This window comes from Seriola aureovittata, chromosome 10 (genome assembly GCF_021018895.1).
Source record: "Seriola aureovittata isolate HTS-2021-v1 ecotype China chromosome 10, ASM2101889v1, whole genome shotgun sequence".
NCBI lineage: Eukaryota > Metazoa > Chordata > Actinopteri > Carangiformes > Carangidae > Seriola > Seriola aureovittata.
In genome coordinates, this window is record NC_079373.1 from 25,467,411 (window position 1) to 25,489,004 (window position 21,594).

General features: G+C 43.6%; 2 protein-coding genes across 4 annotated transcripts; both read right to left on the minus strand.

Moving 5' to 3' along the window:
* Positions 1 to 563: 563 nt before the first annotated feature.
* LOC130176332 (bromodomain-containing protein 1-like) lies at positions 564 to 15,300 on the minus strand. Of its 3 annotated transcripts, XM_056387356.1 has the most exons (12): positions 14,760 to 15,300; positions 10,929 to 12,319; positions 10,232 to 10,388; positions 10,014 to 10,142; positions 9,659 to 9,787; positions 8,743 to 9,055; positions 7,215 to 7,973; positions 6,979 to 7,105; positions 6,066 to 6,196; positions 3,902 to 3,996; positions 3,428 to 3,582; positions 564 to 2,224 (listed from the first exon to the last, which is right to left on the minus strand). In XM_056387356.1, the coding sequence occupies exons 2-12, from the start codon at positions 12,299 to 12,301 to the stop codon at positions 2,035 to 2,037; spliced, it is 3,558 nt and encodes a 1,185-aa protein (XP_056243331.1). In that variant the 5' UTR covers positions 12,302 to 12,319; positions 14,760 to 15,300; the 3' UTR covers positions 564 to 2,034. The 3 variants fall into 3 exon arrangements, with proteins under 3 accessions (XP_056243331.1, XP_056243333.1, XP_056243332.1); XM_056387357.1 differs by lacking the exon at positions 3,902 to 3,996 and having other exon boundaries at positions 2,058 to 2,224; XM_056387358.1 differs by lacking the exons at positions 3,428 to 3,582; positions 3,902 to 3,996.
* Positions 15,301 to 15,439: 139 nt separating this feature from the next.
* ftsj1 (FtsJ RNA 2'-O-methyltransferase 1) lies at positions 15,440 to 21,109 on the minus strand. The gene is made up of 11 exons (XM_056387359.1): positions 21,037 to 21,109; positions 20,304 to 20,441; positions 20,147 to 20,216; positions 19,868 to 19,988; positions 18,858 to 18,936; positions 18,693 to 18,745; positions 18,567 to 18,620; positions 17,865 to 17,967; positions 17,517 to 17,600; positions 17,121 to 17,224; positions 15,440 to 16,150 (listed from the first exon to the last, which is right to left on the minus strand). Exons 2-11 carry the CDS (start codon positions 20,422 to 20,424, stop codon positions 15,977 to 15,979), a joined length of 963 nt encoding a protein of 320 aa, XP_056243334.1. The 5' UTR covers positions 20,425 to 20,441; positions 21,037 to 21,109; the 3' UTR covers positions 15,440 to 15,976.
* Positions 21,110 to 21,594: the final 485 nt, after the last annotated feature.

The following is a 21,594-nucleotide window of genomic DNA, read 5'->3' on the forward strand; positions in this document are numbered from 1 at the left end:
GGACAGAACAACAGCTCCACCTTGTGGTCGGTTAATGAAACGCAAGAAAGTTTATACATCAGTTTATTATTGTTTGTTTGGTGTTAAATGTTTTTATATTATAATATCTTTTAACTTACATTTTTAAAGACTTTATGTGGATTTTATTAGTGTGAATGGTTTTTAACATTTTAGGATTATTTCAGAAGGAAATGTTTTCTTAATTACATACTGTTTTTTTTTTTTTTTCTTTCCAAACTTGTCTGAACTTGAAAAGGTTGAAAGTTTATTTTCCATCAACTTCCCTCACCTGATTCGTGTTAACACAAAAAATCTCAAAAAATTTAAAAATAAAATGTTAAAACCAAGATAATATATACTGTATATCTTTATTTCCTTTTTTTCTTCTATTCTGCGTTTAGTTTTGTTTTATTTTTTTGATGTTTTTTTGGAAAAGCAATAAAAAGTCAATTGAAAAGTGAAAGTGAAAAAAGATAATAAAATAAGTAAAATTAATAAAAAAGAATGCAAATTAAATAAGGAAAAATTTAAAAATATTAATAATAAAAACCAGGACACGCTCAATCAGTGATTCAATAACATATTTTAATTTTTCAGTGTTTTAGTATAAAAATCCCACCGGCCTGCTGTCGGCTGGTTTCCACTCCCATTGGCTATAACTGTGGTTTTTCCCAGAGAATCAGCTAAAGTACCAAATCTATTTACACACACAACATCCACATCCAGAGGGGCCAAAGAAAACAGGAAGTCTACCCATCGCTACCCTGCAAAAACAAAACATCAAACACTATCACCTCACCTCTCAGATTTAATGCTATTAATCAAAAAAAAAAAAAAAAAAAAACTCATAAACAACAGAGGAAGAGGAGGGGCCTCTACATGTGGCTCCTAGTGTGCCCATAGTATTTTCTTACAATACTCTCTCTATAAAGTAATGCATATACATTTTCTGTTTTACAATAAGTTAGTACAGGCACATTCTCTTCTCTCCTACAGCTGACTGTAGGTCAGTTCAGGTGGAAAAGATGATTCTGTGACAGAAGACTTGAACTCATCACAGCACACAAACAAAAAGGCTGAAAACCTGAAAAACAACTAAACTGTAAAAAAAAAAAAAAAAAACACATTAGTGGGAAACTTGTGGGCAGCAGATCTTTTTTGGTTTCGGTGTGAATGATGCACTTTAGGCATTTTAAATTTTGAGAGCTTCTATATAGATTTTATATAAATATGTACAAACAAAAAAAAGTAAAAGTAGTCCAGTAAAAACATTCAGGTAAAAAAAAAAAAAAAAAAAAGATGCACACACAAGAAAAATTAATGCCAAAGACGAGAACTTGAAGCTTGAGAACTCAATAACTTACAAAAACTGTAAAAAAGGAGCTGAAATAAAAATGTTCAGTACAGTATGCATGTTTGTTTTTTCTCTCTGTAGAGATAGCACCAGCAGAAACACCGACACCATCGGCGTCGACGTGGGTCGTCACCTCCGACTGTATAAATATCTGAACCGAAACAAACCCAGGGAGTGAATAAATTAGTGTCAGACCTTTTACAGGATATTTACAGGAGCTGCTGCCGTCACACACACACACACTGATGGACATGTTCATGGCAGTGAGATTGTTGCAGCAGTCTTGCAGCACATTTAAGGAGGTCAGAGGTCAAACTCCGACACATTCAACAGGTTTAGACCCGTGATTTTTCGGTCCTCACAGCCAAGGTTAGATTTTTTTTTTTTCCGTCTTTCAACTTTTTTCACCCGCTAACCGAGTCGATTTCATTGCATAGCTCTTTGACAAAACAAGATAGCCGTCACAAGCTACAGTATTTCGGACAGAGGGGGGAGGGGGGTAGATGTGCGGGGAGGCGTGAAAACGATCCAGTTGTAGGAAATGGTAAACATGACAAGTGTGTGTGCGTGTGTGTTGTGCGTACGAGGCAGAAAGAGCATCTCTGCTGTGGTGGTGTTTAAAACAAAAAGCTGAAAGGTCAAAGGGGGAGAGAGGGATGATGGGAGGAGGGGGGAGGGGTTCAGTCTGTGACGGCGAGACCGGCGCTGGGCTCCAGCTCGCCGCTGCCACGGTTCAGGTGGTTCATGGCTCGGTCGAAGGCGAGCCGCACAGCTTTTCGGAAGTGGGCGGAGCGAGCCTCCGTCAGCTTGATTCTGTCGAGTGTCTGGTTGATCCCGAAGGGAGCCATCTTGGATCTAGGAAGCCATTGCCTTGAGGAGAGAGAGGACAGAGGTCAGTGTGAGGACGGAGGTCACAGGTGACGGTGCTGCTTCTCGTCCACATCAGAAACCTCACAGTTCATGTTCCTAACAAACTCCCTCATGGCTGGTCCTGTGTTTTTCCCCGTGTGTGTGTGTGTGTGTGTGGTGTGTGTGTGTGTGTGTGTGTGTGTGTGTGTATGTGTCGTCATGGTAACATGTGGTCCTGGAGACACCTACAGTAGCAGGATCTACCACAGAGGAGGTTTTGAGGACTTTGGCATCAGTTCAGGAACAGATCTATCAAAGTATTTTGAGCCTGACCAACAGGGGGCGCCACAAACACCAGAACACAGGTGCCTCCAAACCAGCTCCACACAATCTCACCGAATTTGGTGAACACGATCTGGGGGCAAGTATTAACCGAAATCTGAAGTGCCATATTGATTGGTGCATGTGGGTGTGGCCTATTCATCAATATGTGCCATCTTATTTCTCAATTTGTTGCGAGTGGGAACGAGCTGGAGACTTGAAGCTTGGTATCGTATCTGGAAATGATGAGCTGCTTCTTCTTCCCATGAAACATGATTAATAAAGAGTTTTAAAATGATTTCTAGACACAAAAATGGATCTATTATAGATTTATTTTGATTATTCTTCTGAACTGCTCTGGTCTGGACAGGAATTACTTTTCTCCAATAGCAACTTTACATCCAAACACGTCAGTCAGACAAGATCAATCTTCAGCCTCTTTCTATTCAAACTACTCAAGCTCCTACAGAAAATATTTATTATTCTGTGCTTCCACATCTCACTGTGTCAGTCCGTTCAACAGTGATAGATGTGCCAGAGTTATCTCTGGTTAAACAAAGGCAAAACGCCTGCAGACATGAACTCCTTATCTGTAAAGATAAAAAGAGAATTTTGGTTTGTTTGTTTGTACTTGGATCTAAACGTCAGCAGTTGAAATGAATCAATCACTTCAGCGGTTTATCATCTAAATATTACAGCTGCAGTAAGAAAACTCACGTCCAAGCAGGATCTTGAAGCTTTGATCTTGAGAAGTCTTTTCTCAGGTCGAACAAAAAGAAACTTTTGACTCATAAAACGTGTCCAGGGATTTAACACTTTAGACCTCTGCTTCATTTTAGGCTTATTTTTCTTTTTCCCTGACGGCAGCTTCGCTAACGGTGATGGAGTCGGCGAGTTCCTCACCAGCTGCGCTTGCTGTCGAAGAAGTGGACGAGGAAGAGTTTCTCTGCGGACCTGAACTGCATCCGCTCTCCGGCTCTGAGAACGTCCAGCGGCGGCAGGGGAAGCTCCACCCCGTTGTGCTGACACGCCGTCTTCCGCACTCTGGGCTCCATGATCTGTGAAGACCAACACACAGACAGGGGGGGTGGAGACTGAGTGAGTGAGACGGCTTCGCCGCGGTAACAGTTGTGGAGTAAATCCTGGTGGCGGCGGTCGCAAAGAAGAAGCGGGCACTCAAGAGACACAAGCATGCAAAGCAGAGTCGAGCCCGAAACGCTCTGAGCGAAGCGGCCGACTCCACACACACCAAGCAGTCCACGAGCGGCCAGCCGGAAGCTCCCGCATGGCTGTGAGCACAAATCACGAGCTACGGCACGCACGATGGCAGAGGGGCAGATGGGTAATGAGACACAGAGCGGACTGACACTCACTCACCAGGGCGGGGTAGGAGGGATATCCTCTACATTTAGCCCAAACTAGTTTAAGAGGCTCCAGAACAAATGGAGAAGCAGCGGTGGGCTTCCACACCTCTACAGGAACAACAACAAGCAAGTTATGAAGGATTCACTGCAACAGACACAGAGCACAACCAGTCTGCGCACACACACACACACACACACACACACACACACACACACACACACACACACACACACACACACACACACACACACACACACACACACACACACACATTTTTTAAAGATGACCTTTAAAAAAACAGTGTTCAGACTGTTCACACTGGTAAAGGTTTATGCAGGGAAAGTGGATTTGTCCTGATCCGATCTTCAGAATCAGTATCATATTTCACATCCCTCTTTATCCAGAGCCATTTAGAATATGAACTATTTGTGTGAAAGTTTGTTATAATTGCTGTGTGAAGGGAGTAACGGCTAAAAGGTGTTTTCTGAGGTCACTTTGACCTTTAACCACAAAAGTCAAATCATTTGAGTCCTTGAGTCCAAGTGAACATTTGTGCAAAATGTAAAGGGATTCTGGAGATATCACATTCACAGGGCCAAAATCATGTTTTGTCAGGTGTGTCACTGTGACCTTGACCTTTGACCCCCAAAATCTAATGAGTTCATCCTCGAGTCCTAATGAATGTTTGTGGCTGATTTGAAGGTTCATCGAGAAGTTGTTGAGATATCAGAAAACAATAACCGGTTGAGAAATAAAAATCATTTTGCAGTTGTGATATGAGTCACGATTTCAGTTGAAATGGTTGTTTTTCATTTTCATTTTCATTTTCACGGAAAACAAATATTAAAATGATGATGTAATTTTTAATGACTCTTGTACCAAACAAACATGGTGCTTTACGTCTGGAGAATAGGATTTGAAGGCCGGGCGTCTCTGTAGCAACACAACACTTCATTTCTGTTGTGACACCACCTTTATCAACAAAACCTCCAGCTCCTGTGACGTGGATATTGCACTGTTTATTTGGTTTTTATATTTGGTTGGTCGTGGGTTTTATGCATCATGTCAGCGACTGGATGCCTGAATTTCCCTCAGTAGTAAAGTAAAAGTAAATATGGGATCAGTCTCAGAAGAAGATGATCTGGACAGTGGAGAAGTGTAGGGCACTGTAATGTATTTGTAGAAGGGGTAGGTGATTGCAGTGTGTGCGCTCCGGTGCTGTAGCTTGTTATTTGTGTCTATATTTAAACATATGCATATGGAAGTCATATTTTCACTTGCATTCGAAAGTGCAATGATTATTTTTAGTTATTAGTCATTTGTACTTTCTTAGCTGTTTCCGTGGTAACAGCTAAAGGAGATCCAAATAAGTAAACCATAAACACAACCAGCCATGCTTACAAGACAGCGCGCACACACACACACACACACACACACACACACACACACACACACACACACACACACACACACACACACACACACACACACACACACACACACACACACACACACACACACACACGAAGGCTGGGTATCATTTGACATATTTAAACACTAGTGCAGATACAATACCTGTGCTGATTGTTTGGATTATAGACGACAGGAATGGACAGAATTTTGTAGTTAATGGTCCAAAATCCCTTTTGATTCTAGTCACATTATGTTAAACATCAGATATCAGCTGATGTATTTCTCTATCTATTGGCCTGTAAAATCCAGCGCTGGTCTGTTTTCAATGTGTCGTGATTCTTCGGGTCGACCAGATGTGGATATTTGTTTTGTTATGAGCTTAAGATTGACTGAACCCATCGCGAGTTTCCTGTTCTCCTCAACCTTCGAGCTCTGTGTCTCTGCCGACCTCGTCCAGGACCTCAGAGACGCCCTCAGCTCAGTTTGTGAACCAGTGAGATTCATTAGTGTGACGATGTGGGAGGAGCTGCTGGTTCACACTGACATCACACTTCACTGTGATGTCAGTGATGTGAGGGAGGATAAATAAAAACCATGCATGCCGGCACAGAAGCAGGATTAGTAGACTGACAGAGAGGAGCCGTTAATCAAGTTTAGTGAACGTCTTTAACAGGCGGAGAGAAGAACTGACCAATCGAAGCGCCGCCATGCTGCTTCATGCACATTCATCAGAGAACTGACCGAGCAGAGGGAAGCTGCTCACCTGACGAGATCTTGGCAGCTTTGGTGAACTCTCCGTTCTCGATGCGGGTCATCAGAGTGCTTTTGTCGTCCACCGTGCTCCGCCGAGCCGCCGCCGGCCGCCCTTTCCCGCTTTTAGACAAGATGACGGTGCTGAGGGAGATCAGAGGAAAGTGTTTTGAAACACCTCACATGTGATCTGGAGGCAGAATCAGTTCTCAGATGTAGGAGCGTCTTTAAAAGCACCGGCCGAGGAGACTGAGGCTGCAGCTGGAGATTATTCAATTATCAATTAATCTGCCAATTATTTTCTTAATTGACTGAAAACACAAGATTATTTTCTTTATTTATAACAATCAAAAACCTCAAAGTCACACATTTACTATATAATGTAACACAACTTGGAACCATCAAGTATTTTGTATTTTTGCATGAAAAATGTCTTTAACATTTATTGATTATTAAAATATTTGGTGAAGAATTTTCTTTCAATTGATGAATTGATTAAACTGGAGCTGCAATGATTAGTCAGTTACACTAAAAGGTGATGGAGTCTCTCTCTTCACTTTCAAAAAGAGATTTAATTAAATATGTTCATGTGTTCAACAGCATTTCTCTCAGTGTTTTTACATTTGTTACTAGTTATTGTGAATCTATTTTTCTTCAGATCAAAAACTACTGTACATGTAAAACTATACATGTGGAAATATACAGTAGTGTGTTTAAAGGAAATGTGGTTTTCATAAAACTTGGTTCTTATATTTGTAGTTGTCATGGCACCGTGTTCCCAGATCTCAGCTGTTGACTTGGTCGGTGGTTTGTTTTCATTAATGAAAGATAATGGATAAAACTTTAAAATAAAATAAGACCTAGTTTGGAATAAACTCAAACTTCGTGTTATCAGTCAACAGCTGGTTGTTTCCTCCGGGACTCACCTCGTGCCGCAGAGGACGCTTCCACTGGAGGAGATGCTCGACTCGGAGGCACAGCGGCGGCGAGGCTCCAGCAGGCGAGGAGACGTTGAGATTTCCTCGTCCTCGACCACGAAACCGTTTGCAATTCCTGAAGATGAAAAAAAAAAGGCGCCTTTGATATTCTGGCTGATGTTGTATCACAGGGATTTTTTAACTGACTGGAAGTGAAACACGACGGCTGTTCTCTGAGTGCGTACCTGTGCCAAGGCGTTTAATCGGCGACTCCTCGTCCTCCTCCTCTCCGTCGGCGCTGCTGGTGCGGCTTCTCTTCTTCGGCAGGAGGAGCGTCTCCAGGCGAGGTATCACTACCGACAGGAAGGTTTTGGAGCCCAGGGACGGCGACTGCGCAGCGGATGCCTCTTGGGTCTTGGGTTGTTTCTGCGGGCTGGCGCTCTTGGACTTGCGGAAGAGGACGTTGGTCCGTCGGTTGCAGGCGCCAGGGGCTTCGGGGTTGAGGTCTCCGTTGGGGAGCAGTGGGTCGGGGATGTGCCCGTTGGGGGTGTCTGGGGTTACTGAGGTAGATGTGTCACTGTCGAGCTCCATGGGAGTCTGGTCCGTGCTGGGTTCGACGGGCTTCAGAGGGGGCGGCTCCGAGTCAGTGGGCGAGGTGTCGAGCTGTGACGGCGAGGTCAGCGGCTCTAACGTTGGCGGAGGTAAAGACTTCTCCTCCTGTGGGGTGCAGGGCTCCGCCGGGGGTTCAGGTAGTGGTTTCTCATCGGACTCGGTGGGGGTGGGGTCGGGCTCTGGGGTGGCGGGTGGCGGCGGCGGTGGGAGGGACTTCTTCAGGCTCATCTCGCTGCGGACCTCCATGATGGTCTTCTTGAGCAGTTTGAGCCTCTTGCTGCGGGACGGGCTGTGCTTCATGGCCGTGCTCAGGTCCAGCTTCTCCAGCAGCTCCTTCAGCTGCTCCTCCAGGGGGGTCAGCTGGCGGTAGGCGGGGCTCAGCAGCCGGTCCACTGAGAGAGACAGAGACGGTCATCAGTGTTATAGTCAACTGACACTGCTGCTTCAATAACAACGGACACGTCAACCTCTCTACCAACTCTGCTTCAGCTCACACTTTCATTTTTAACTAATGACGGTTGAACTGCTTCATCTCTTAAACTTTAACTCCAGTGAACTCACCCAGCGCTTCAGTTTATTAACATTTCAGCTGCTTTCCTTTCTTACACTACAACAGCCGTTACACCTCAACTGATTTCAGTAAATGCTCACACTCCAAATGCATCAACTCCTATACAATATTTCACATTCAAATTATTCATAGTTTCTGCTGTTTAAAGTGTTTGCACCTGTAACTTTCAGCACAAACAAGCAAACTTACTTATTTTCTTTAGACATTTTGGCTTTTTGTAGTTTTAAAGTCGACTCTGGATCGTACAGTGACGTTGCAGCGTGCAGCTTCTTTCTCTAGCAAATGTTCGAGATAAGAAATAAGAAGATACTCGCTGTGCAATCACCAGATAACAGCCAATAATCTCATTTTAGTAATTAAGCAATTAAAATACAAACTACAAAGATGGTGGGGAACCTCAGGTTTACTGTGGCAGTAACTGCGGGGTTTCCCGCACATAGACTTTTCCTGTGCGGCCGTTAAGAGGGGCAGAAGCAGCAGGACCCAGTGTGGTGAGAGGAACAAGTCACTGCATCTTTTTCACGGAGGAATATTAAATAGATGCAAATGTTGTGTTAACGTTCACACGTGTTTCCTGTTTCTTAACTTACCGTCCTCCCAGGAGAAAGGGGGCGGCGCCTCCGGTTTTGGAACTTCGGACAGATGCAACCCGCTGGGGAAGTCGAAGCCGATCCGCTCGGCCTCTCTGCGGGCCCTGCGCAGGATGGCGCCGCCGTGATCCTGCATCCGTTGAGCTGCCTTGTAGAAGAACGTGTCCTTGGCGTTGTAGGTCATGCAGTTGGCGATGATGAGGTCGAAGTCGGCCTCGAACTCCTCCAGGCTCCTGTAGCCGTGAGCGTCGATGCGTTTCCTCATGGTGGAGAAGTCCATGGGGTTCTGGATGTGGTCCAGGTAGTCAGCAACCTGCAGGCGACAGAGGGGAATTCACTTTCATCACTCTTTATCTTTCCATTCATTGACTCTGAAAGCTTATGGACCTTTGATTATTTTTTTACTCTAATTATTCTCATCCAGACTACAGCTACGTTTACTCCTGGTGTCCTCACTACTCCGGAGTTTTCGAGCACTTGAAACAACGAATTAAAGCATTACTGACCATGTTGCATTTGCTGGCAGCTGTTTTTAATGCTACAATTGTCCTTTGCTGTTCTTCATTCGTAGCATTTTGTGCAACTTATCAACTGCAGAGCAGAAAATCTGCTTCCTGTTTACACTGGCTCGCCCATGCCAAGTGTACGTGATTCTCCATTGTTTCTCATATGGAGCTAAAACGGTCGTCTGGGTGAAGATCTTTCTAGATATGTTGTACTGGTGTGAACGCAGCCTAAAAGCTGTGGTCAGAGCGCTGCTGCAGAAGCACTTCCTCTGTAATGTTACAGCTAGCAGGTGTTCCTCATTTTCAAAGTTTCACATTTGTATGAACTGGAGAAAAAAAGCTTCTGTCCTACAAGAAATCACTTCCGATTGTATTTTTTTTTTTTTTTTTGTAGACTGATGGTTACAGACCTCCTTGATGCTGACGGGCTGAGCGAAGATGCTGTACTGGTCCTTTTCCTGCAGCTGACAGAGCACGGCTCTCAACAGGATGTTGAAGGGGGTCAGCTGGACTTCCAGCGCCGACTGCTGCAGCTTCATCTGACGAGAGAAACCACAGTCAAACAGGTTCAACACACATGAACAGGAGTTTCAGTCAGACACAGATTATCTTGACTCTGAGTTTAAACTGAATCAGTTCACTTTAGTTGTCTGAATGTTGCTGTTTTTGTAGTCAGAGTTAAGTCAGTAAATCCAGACAGGAAACCTGTTGTTGTTCTTTCTAGACTCTCTACAGATTTCAAATAAAAGTTGAATGGAACTCTACCTCTTCCCTCTTGAGTTTCTCTCTCTTCCTGATGAGCTCCAGCAGTAATCGAGCTCGCTCCAGGTCGTGGCGGAGGCGGTGCCACTCCTTCAGCTGCTCCTTCAGCGCCTGGTTTGTCTCCATGCGGTCCTGGAGAAAACACACCAATGTCAGTTGATTAAGAAGAACCACATTAAAGGGTAACGCTCCGCTGTCTGAAGCCGGTGTGTGCCGCTGACCATCTGCTTGGTTTTGGGAGGCTGGGGGTTGGCCTGCAGCCGGCGGATCAGCGGAACGTTGTTCCTCGACTGCCTCTTCAGCACCCAGTAGCTCAGCACCCTCTCGACAAAGGCACGCTTCCTCTGGACCGCCACCTGGTTCAGGATGGTGTCGAAACTGAAACACGGAGAAACGGGAGGAGGTATTAAACAACAAACACGTCTTTCATTCAGTATTTAGACAAACACAACCTCCTATATAACAAGCTTCATATTGTTGATCTGTGTCTTTATATCTCTAATCAATTGTCTTTATATCTCTACCTGTGAGGACCACTTGCACGCCTTCTCCTGCTGAATCAGGACTCTAAAAACTTGATCCGATTATTGGATCTTCTCTAGTTGATAAGAAAATGACTTATTTTGCGTTATCCATCCAGTATTTTCTATTTCAAGATTTCTATTGTGTTCTGTGGATGTTGAGGTGCATGCCTTGTCTCATTTCCTGGATGTATTTTATCAGTAATTATCTCAGGTACGGTTCGACTCCTGAGACCTGACAGTGTCGGAGTTCACTACCTCTGGAATCTGTTCTTTTAAGATCAGGAGTTAGAAACTTATGAAGTAAAATGTTGAAAAAAATTAGCTGGAGTAGACAGAGTATTCATTTATAGTTAATGTGAGAGATGCATTCTGGGAGTCCAAGTTGCCTGCCTACCTTGAGGCGGTGATACTGGGACCAGAGTTGGCGGGGGTCTCAGGTTCTGTCTCTGGTTCGGGCTCCGCTCTCTTGCTCTTCTTCTTCTGCCAGCCCTTGGCGCGGGACTTCCCCCTCTTGTCGGCCCTCTTGTGGCAGGCTCCATTTTTCGGGTGCGGCTCCTCGTAGATATTGAGCGGCCGGCGGTCGCAGCCGTCAGGTATGTGGCTGCAGCAGTAGGCGGTCTTTTTCACAGAGAAGGTGGAGGCACCGGACGACGTCACCTCTTTGACAGGCTCCATCTTCATGTAGAGGCCGGCCTTCTGGGCGCAGCTGACGTGGAAGGCCGTGTAACAGTTGATCTTGTCGCACTGGATGCAAGCGCCTGCGCCCTTCTCCTTACACAGGTAGCAGGTCAGCTTCCAGCGCGCTGGTGGGATGTTGCGGACGCCATCGATGGGCTCGATGAAAACCGTGTCGGAGAAGCCGACCTCGGGGACCCACAGAGCACATGCTACGTGTCCCCAGCGGTCGTCATCCGTCTTCTTCAGGGCTCCGCCTCGGTTGGGGCAGAAGACACACTCGGCGGGCCGTGACGGAGACTGCAGGCAGTGGCGGCAAAGCCACTGGCCCTCAGGGATGTACGGCACGCCGTAGCACTCCTGGTGCACAGCGATGTTGCAGGAGTCGCAGAAGAGGATGACGTTACTGTCGGCTCCATCTCCGTCCATGCAGATGCAGCAGACAGCATCCTCGTCCACCAGCGACTGCAGGTCGCTCTGACCCTGCGTGGCCAAGTATGACTCCTTCTCGAAGCGGTCCATTAGGAACTCAAACAGGTTGTGCGACACCTGGCTGATGCCCTCGCTCTTCCTCTTCTCGTTGATGATCTCCAGCCAGGCGTAGTCTTCCTCGTCCATGTCGTACTCTACTTCCTCGTCCAGCTCCTCCGCCGTCCTCTCCGTGTATTTATAATACGCCACCGGCCTCCTCGGCACCACCGGCAGATTGTATTCAACCGTTCTAACCTTAGGCTCCAACAGGCCCCCGGTGCTGCTGTGGGTGCCGCTGGTGCCGTGTGACGCTGTGAGGGCGGCGTTCTTCTTCTGCTGGTTGTTCTTGAGGCGCACAGAGCGCACCAGGACCTGCTGGGGCTTCTCGTTGTTCTCCTTGTTACTGTTGCACTCCATGATCTCCTGAGCCGTGGGGTCGTCGTCGGTGATGACGTCCAGCTTGTCGTAGATGCTGAGCCGGTGCACGCGGCCATCCACCTCCAGCTCCACTATTCGCTGAGCTTGTGCATACGTCAGCGTCTCCCGGTTGGGCGACGGCTTGATGGGAGACGACTCCCTCTTCAGCACAGAGGGGCGGTGGTTTCGACCTTTTTTCTTCATGTTGAAACCGTGAAGACCCTGAAACAGAGAAATGAAACCACAGTGTCAATGACTGATGTAATTGCTGAACAACGGCAGTTTTTTCATGCCATTAACTCTGACCCTGACCAACCCTAACGCTGTGAAGCAACAACCTGCAGTGTGTAATGGATCTAACAGGAACCTGCACCAATGATTAACAGCCTTAACCCTCAAAGTTGCCTTTCAGGAACCTTGTTGGGCGGTTAATGTTCTTACACAAGGATGTCACCGCCTCTTCCTCCAGCCTTCAAACACAGAGGAGCAGAAAAATATGTAAAAATTAAACACACTATTTTACATTTCTGTGACACACAGCTGACTGTTATCATACAACAACCAAGAGTGCCGAGCAACTGAGCATGGATTAAGATTTAGGCACCTAAATGCAACATAAAACAATCCATCAGTGCATTATTAATAATGCGTGTCTTTCACACGGTACAGCTGAGTCTCGTCTGCTGCAGGTGTTGCATTATAAATTGCTGTCAGCAGTTATTGGGTGATGCTGATTATGCAAATGTCCTGAATACATTAAAGGTGAGTATTGTTTGAGCCACTATGATACATCAGAACTATTTCCAATACCTTAGCTTGGGCAATATAATATACATTTAATTATTTCTCTCGTGAAAAAATATGTAAAACTAAACGCACTAAACACTGTGTTAAGTTAGACCAATCGAATCAAAGATTATTTACAATTATCTGACAAAGCTATTGGTGCAAACTTTTGACATTTTTCAACACTTTAAGTTGCACAAACATACATATCTCTACTTATACATGTACAATGCTATAGTAGTTCTTGTCCAGCTCATACATGAGTACAAAAGATATATGTTTGTGATTGTTTATCATTTTTCATCTGTATGTGTGTATGTCTATAATAGGCCTGTGTTTTTTTTTTTAAATTAAATAAATCTGTAGATTAGTTTCTTGATTAATTATTGACTCCAAACACAGAATAAATGTCCATCACAGTTTCAAAGAATATAAGCTGACGTATTTAAACATCTAGCTTCAGCGCTTCAACACTCTACAAGAGAGGTTAATTTAACATTCATCATAGACTATGAAAAAATACAGTAGATATCTGAACCTAAAAAATATTGTGAATTTGGCTTACGAAATGACTTACCTAATGATAATTGAAAAGTCGTTTTAGTGATTTTTTAAGCAAATATTTTAAGAATGTGAGGCTTCCAGCTTCACAAATGTGATGACTTCATACCATTATTTGATGCATGTGACAATAATAATGAATATATTTGGGCTTTGGACAGTGGATCAGACTAAACAAGACATTTGAAGACATCAGCTTGGTCTCTGGAGTATTTAAACGGGCACTGTTCACCATATATTGACTTTTATCAACAAAAGAGTTAACTAATTAAGTAATTAATCGATAATGAAAATATTGGTTAGCTGCCGTCCTAATCAATCATAACATAATATTGTGACATCATATCGAACAATTACACCTTCGCAGACTTCTACTAGGAACATGTGGGTTAGCTGGGGACTTTAAATGGGAAGTTCCGTTGCGTGTTTGTGTAGCTTTCATTTCTGAGATCAACGTGCTTTCAGTTGAATGTCGTTACAGAACAGGGGGCAGAGACAGACAGTGAAAACTATTATTTTTCTTCCTTTCTGTGCTGTATGTCTAAGTACAGTAAGAGCTCTTGGAAAGCTAAATCTTAAAAAGACTATGCAACCTCATGTGTACCCTCACAGGCGTCAACAGGGGACGAGGTTCAACTGGCAGCTTTATATGTATCGCTCTAGTGTGTGAGCTTTAATTTCTGAGATCAACATGTTTTCAGTTGGGATCTGAACGTGGTGACAGTAAAGGGGGCGGAAACAGGCTGGATGTGATAACGTTGTACTGTATGAATGAAAGAAATGCCCCGAGAGCAGCTCTGCGCCTCTTCACCGACCGCAGGGAGCCTCTGACCGGCTGCCTGATGCCGCTGAGAGCCGGTTGGTGTTGCTGAACATCACCGGCCAACAGCAGCAGCTTGCTCAGTTCTCTCTAACTGAAACTGTTCCTGCTAGCCACGGCTAAAGTTAGCTCCACTTAACTGAACCACAACCTTAATCTTGGAGAGTAATCGAACGTCCTTCAACGTTATCCACTAAACACAGGTCTGTGACAAGAAAAGACTAACCGGTGATGTCCTCTACTGAGGCGGCGGCCTCTCTGGTCGCCGGTTAAACGCATTAGGACACTCCGTCCACAAACCGAGCTAACGTTAGCCTGCTAGCAGTACACTAACTGAGGGGGGAGGAAATATGGCGACAAGCACAACAAGAAACTGCCTCGATTGAAAAAGGTGGCTTTTCCTCGGAGCACCACGGGTTGGTTTTGGGTTCTAGCCTGCCCAGGCTGTAGGGGAAGGATACTAAAGAGGTGAGGACAGAGTGAGGATGAACTTACCTCGGTATTTTCACGAATTCAGCTTGTAAAAACAGCAGCAATGGCGGCGCGGCCTGCGGAGCGAAGGGGCAGTTAAATCCACATTCAGTCCGCTCATCCAACGGCGGCCGCGGCTCGCGCTGAACCGAGTATATCCTGAGAGTGACCGGCAGGTATCCAGGGCGACGGAGCCGGTACCGGGTGTTCTACTTTGATCAAAGTAAACACTGGTCGGCAGGACTGTTTAGAGGCAGTTGGAAGTGGCAGAGCTCAGCGGCTGCCCGAGCTTCTCTTCCCCCAACAACAATGCGGTACGCTGTGCGAGTCGTTTACGCCGTGACGTCACCGCGTACGAAACGTACAAATGAGAACCTGTTTTTTTTTTTTTTCCTTTTATTTATTTACACAGCTTGGGAATAAGGCACCATGCAGAAACTCTTAACCTGTTTTATTTAAAAATGATCTTTAATGCTTTTAGATTAAAAAAACATTCATAACCTTTGAATAAGTCTATTTGAAGCTCAGGAGAGGCTCCTTCCAGCAGACTATGGTAAGACAGAGTTGGATATTTTACAAAATATGTCTACAAAACTTTTAAAGCTTTTAAATTAGCTTGAATCCAGGTAGATAAATTGTAGCAGGTAAGAAAATATATTAACAGTCAATAGCTGCAAAAATAAAGTCAGTAGATGGCAGCACAATGAGGGTTTTATATTTATGTTTATTTTTATTGTATGCAGACAACACTGTCAATCACTTGGACTCATTTTATTAACAAAGTCATGGTCCTCAGTCAGGCAAAGTTACTATACACAAGGCAAAAACAGGTTTGTTTATATTAACTTTGCCTGATGAAGGTCTAAGTACGGAGGCCCTGAGAGTCAAAAAACAACATTTCAGCCTGATGGATGAAGAATCTGTCACAATAACTACATAAAATCAGACAAAACAATAAAAACATTCTCCCATGATTGGACAAAAATCTGGTTCAGAGATCCAAAATATGTTTAGCCTAACACAGCACAAAGGCTGAAAGATGGAGGGTACTGCAGTAGATCAACAGTCTTCCCCTCGATCCATCTTTGTGCTGCATGCACAGAAATAAAACTGATATCCATCTTCTTCTCTGTCAGAAAAGAAGAGACTTCCTCCAAATGCCAGACTGTTCCTTTAATGACAACGCTGTCCTTTGTCTCCTTGGTGTTTTTTCCACCAATAAGCAGCAGTGGTGAGGCGGATCAGGTGGACTCGGCCGGTGGTTCTGGCTCGTTTTGACTCTGGCTGGGACAGACAGATGGAGCGTCCTCTCTGGACAGCAGGTTGTTCTTGCGGAGGTGGCAGGCCTGCTGGTAGGGGGGGCAGATGGGCGGCTGAGTCGGGGGTGTGTACTGGTACTGTTTATCAGCATCCAGCTGAGGAGAGAAAACAGTCCGAGCGTGTTAGCATTCTAACATTAGATAATTAACACTAAGCACAGGTGAAGGAAGTGTGGATGTTTTGCAGGTATTAGTTCATAAAGTCAGTATTAGACTAATTTAAACTTTAATTTGAAAACACAGTCATTTCAAAAGCCGTTATAGCCCTTTTTGATGAGTACATGACTTTCCCCTTAATTTCAACATGAATATGAAATCCATAACAAATCGATAAATGACCGGGGATTTTTATTCAGCATTCAAGTATTTAATGATTTTATCCCAGGTTTAGAATACTTTAATGAATTGTCATGTATTCTACATAAGTTTGCATGGATTAAGGGTTTTTAGGAGATAAAAACCCCTAAACATTCACTGAATGACAAACCCCAAATTCATGGGTTAATCTCAGACTATACTAAACTATAGTATTTTTTAATGTTTTATCTGCATAAATTTCTGGCCCAGATAACATGGGAGCCTGAAGTTAAACTTTGTAAGTGCCTCAATTTTTCAATTAAAATTTACAACATAACATTATATGAACCCCTAATTAAAACCTTTAAAGGACCTTTATTTTCAACTTCAGGGGTTCACCTCATTTGGTTAATTAATAGATAAATGAATGGATTAATATATTATGGGTTTTCTTTAATGATTGGTGTAAGGGGTTTTTAAGGGATAAAATCCCCCAAATTAATAAAATTGATTTACAGATTTTCACTTTAACTGAAATATTAGGGTTTTTACCGGAAAAACAATCAGTTCATTTATCAATTAACTTTTTGTTAAAATCCACATAGAAAACATAATTACATCATTTTTAATGTGTAAATTATGGAAAAATCTATATGATCATGATAATTTAAAAACCACAGTAGTTGCAATCAGACTGAAACTGGAAAAACAACTGCTAAAGAATAAAATGCCTGAACCATGAAGCACGTCTCAAGCTGCGTCTCGTCACCTGCAGAGGGTAGGTTCTGTCTGAGTCGAAGGCGCTGAGGTCACCGCACGCCAGGAAGGGAACAATGACACGGTTTGGACCCTCCAACTGGTTAAAGTCCACATCTGATGGACAGAGATCAGAACCCAGAGTGAGAACAGATAGAGGAGAACCACAACCAGGACCAGGACCAGGACCAGGACCAGGGCATGCAGGGAAACTAAAGACTGATTCATTGTTTGTTTAAACAGATGTGATTGTCCAAAGTTAAGTCCAAAAATGTAACTCAAACTCTCAGGTGTGGTCTGGATGATCCATTATAACTTGTTCTGAGTACACCTGCATTAACACAAGCTTTTCCTGATGCAGGTCAGATGTGCACACACAGACCACATCTGGAAAAGGGCTCATAGTTACCGTAGGAGTGATCCAGCAGAGGGTTGGACATGTTGGGGACGTATCCTTCAGGAGGACAGTAATTCTGACACACCACAAACGCCTCTACACACACACACACACACACACACACACACACACACACACACACACACACACACACACACACACACACAGGATGTCAACTGATTTCATGTAACCATCAAGGGTTCAGATCTGAATTCATGTGATAAAATTGAAAATTTAATTTTAATTATTGTCACTCATTATGCATGTCTCAGATTTGGCTTCTTTTAAAAAAAGAACCTCAGAAAAAACCTCAGTCTCCTGTTGGAGGCGCATGATTGGTCGGCGGTGGAGGTGACTCACCGATACTGGAGTTCCTGCTGCTGCGAGGCTTCGCGCAGGTCACACCACTGAAGAAGATCTTCAGCTGAGAGTAGAGCAGCGTCACATCTTTACCTCTGAAGATCTGAGAGAGACACACACACACACACACACACACACACACACACACACACACACACACACACACACACACACACACACACACACACACACACACACACACACTTCTGCAGGTGAGTAGAGAACATACAGCCGGGTTGACTCAGCTTGTGTTCACTACATCAAACATCAGGAGGCAGCGTATTCGTGCATGTTTTGGGCATCAGCTTGTGTTGCCATCCTCCACATCAGGGTTTCCCTCACACAGACTTTACTTTAGCAGGTCGCTCAGGGATATTAACGGCTACAAGTACGTCTGCGTCTCATTTTGACATTTTACTTGTAGGTTTTTTTCTTTTTAATCCATCAGAACGTGATCGATTAACTTTCCTCTACTCGCTCCCCTGAAGCTCTTCGTTCTGCTAACGCGCAGAGACAAACAGAAAGAGGGAGACGCAGAGTACACACACGGTGGATATGTCTTTTTTATGAGACCACCAGGAGTCACCAAAACCACAAAGCTTCAGATGGCACAGAAATGCTTCACACCTGATTTCCTTCTGTACAGATCTCTGATTCATCAGAGGAATATGTAATAAATCAGATGAATAAAGTTGGACTCACTTTGGCCACAAACGTTCCTCCAGGCTTCAGGACGTGAGTGGTGATATTCAGAGCCTGAAACACAAGCAGCCGTCAGCGTGACATCACAAACCCACAGGTGAATACAAACACACCTCTGTAACTCACAGCCAATAGCAGCTGAGCCTGGATGTACTCGTCCACATCATGGAGCCCGGTTACTGTGGAAACACAACAGGAAGTAACTCCTGAGAGCTGAATAACAACAATATAGCAGGGAATCACAGGTGACTTAAGAGCAGGTGAGGACAGGTGAGGAGGTGAGCGTCTCACCGTCTGGAGCTCCGTCACACACCACCAGGTCGGCCGGCTGACCCTCAAAGTGACGGATGATCTCCTGAGCGGTCGACACCTGAGGGGAAGAAGAGGACGCAGGTCATGTGACGAAGATCTGCACTGAGCATGTTTTGTGAGTGTTCTCGAGGTTCTCCGTGTGTTTCCGTTTCAGATATCCGTCATTATAAAGGTTATCAGGATTATCATTGATTTTCTATCAGGTTTCCAGGTTCCTGCTGGGGCCGACACAAACCGGTCAGTGGTATAAAACGCTGCCCAGCACGTCAAACCACTTTGCTTCACTGCAGAATTGTGATCCATTATTTTTCTAACAACTCCACTAAAATGTTGCATGTTGCTACAAACTGAGGTAATATGTGAATAAATTTGAATAAAATTATTTTTGAATTTGAATAAAATTTGAATAAATGAATAAATTGTCCTTACTTAATGACTACACTGTTTCAGTCAGCTGTTACAACTTTAACTGTTTGAAGAAATTAGATATGTAAAAAAAACTGCCATCCATAATAACTGAACTTACACCGTCTATTCCAAAAATATACACTAAAGTTTTTGCACAAAAACTTTAAATTTATTTTGCAACAAATTCCTGAAAAAAAACTTAAAATCCCAGGTGAGTTGTAAGAACTTGATGATGAGTAATAATATGTATCTAATATGAATCTTTAAGGATCTCAGGAATTCTCTGTTTGAACATTTATCATTGCATCTTGTCTGATCTTAAGGAAACTCCCTAAAGACTCATGACACCGGCGGATACAGTTGAATGTGACATTTGTGGGCGAATAATGTGTTTTGTTGATTTTTGAAGTGAAAGGAAGTAAAAGAACCTCTGCTGTAAACGGATATTAACATGAGCCTTTTTGTAACTGTTACTTTTTATTTCATTCGGTTAAAATATTGGGGAAAATGTCGATATACACTGTTTGTGGCATCGTGAAGCTCCTGCAGTGGAACAGGACTCGCAGACAACATCTCCTCACCTTGGTGATGTCTCCCTGGATCTGAGTGACTCCTGGCAGAGGAGCCATGGCCTGAAGGTCCACCGCCACGATCTTCACCTCCTCACCCCCTGCACCCTTCTCAGCCTTCTCCTCCCGACCTCTGAGTGGGAAATAAAAAGATCACTATTATTATTATTAAGATCTGTTTCATTTCATTAGGTCGGGATTTTATCTTTGATTTTATGTTGTATGAAAACACAATTAAAGATTTGTGTCCAGGTGAGGATATGTTCATCTAGAACAAGAAACAAAAGAAACCTGAGTTTCCGACTGAGGACCTGACTCCAGCTGCCAGGAGCTGCACACAGATCCACCGCTCTGTTCACACCTGAGAGAGAAAGAAAAAGTAATTCAATGCACTTTTGATCAATCAGACATTTGTTAATAAAACAGCAGAGGGTTCTGTGGGTCTCACCTGTGAACAGGTTGAATTCGTGGTCGAGCTGCAGCAGCTTGAAGGCGCTCCTCGCCCTCCAGCCCTCCTCCTTGGCCAGACGGTAGTAAATGTCCCGCTTGTCTTTGGAGGAGCGACCCATCCTGACCTCCGACTCCTCTGATGGAACACACACACACACACACACACACACACACACACACACAACACACACACACACACACACACACACACACACACACACACACACGCGCCTCATTTACACTGGTCTGTCTTCTTTCAGAGGTATTACTGCCTGTCTGGATTATTTTACATCACATCGTGTTTGTTATAAAACTGACTGATCTATCTTCTGTTTTTGTAAATTATTTACCATCATTTTAATCTATTTCATGTAAGGAAAAAAAAAAACAAATAAGGTCACATTTTCACACAAATAAGTGTTTTTTTGGTTTATTTTACGTTAGCTGAATTATAGAGAACATCATAGTGAATGTACAAATGTATTTACTTAAAATTGAATGTACACTTATCGTGGGGGAAATCGGTTAACATTGTCTCATTCCATTTTTAAACGGAGATTGGTGTCGAGTGAACAACAAACGGCAGATTTCATGATTGTCTGAGCTTGTTGCCTGGTGTTAGCTCAGTGTCTGTGTCTGTGTTAAATACATTCACATTTATTCTAAAGAACACAGACAAAATAATAACACTATAGCTCATTTAAACAGACGTTCTGAGTCATTTTACTTACTGTTCACGTGTCGTTCTGATGTTGACGACGGAAGGACCCGTGACGTACGGTGTCCCGGAAGCGCCTGTTCAAAATGACGTAAACTCCATCTGTGCCTTAAAAAATAAATGTTTATATTTTAAAATAATACCTAAACCATAGCCTAAACGTTAATATGACGATTCTATCAATGCATCTAAATATATATTTCAAGCCGAAAACTATGTGTAAACACAGTGATCTTTTATCATGTTTTAACGTAATTTCACACGTTAACGAGCAACAATCCAATCAACCTCAAACTGAAACGTTGTTGTTTTTTAAATTCATTATTGAAAAATACTTAACAATATGCAGATGGATAGATAACTGTATGAAGGAAGTTAATGAAATTTAAGACATGATTTATTATTTATTTATTTATTGTTCCCTTCAGTACTTCCCAGCCACACGGTGTCGCTGCAGATAAACTAAACTCCTTAAACTCCAACAGCTTTCAAGTGACAGGATATTTTTATTTTTCTGTATGAAAAAAGTGACACACAAAAGCAACACATACAGAAACAATAAGCTAATATT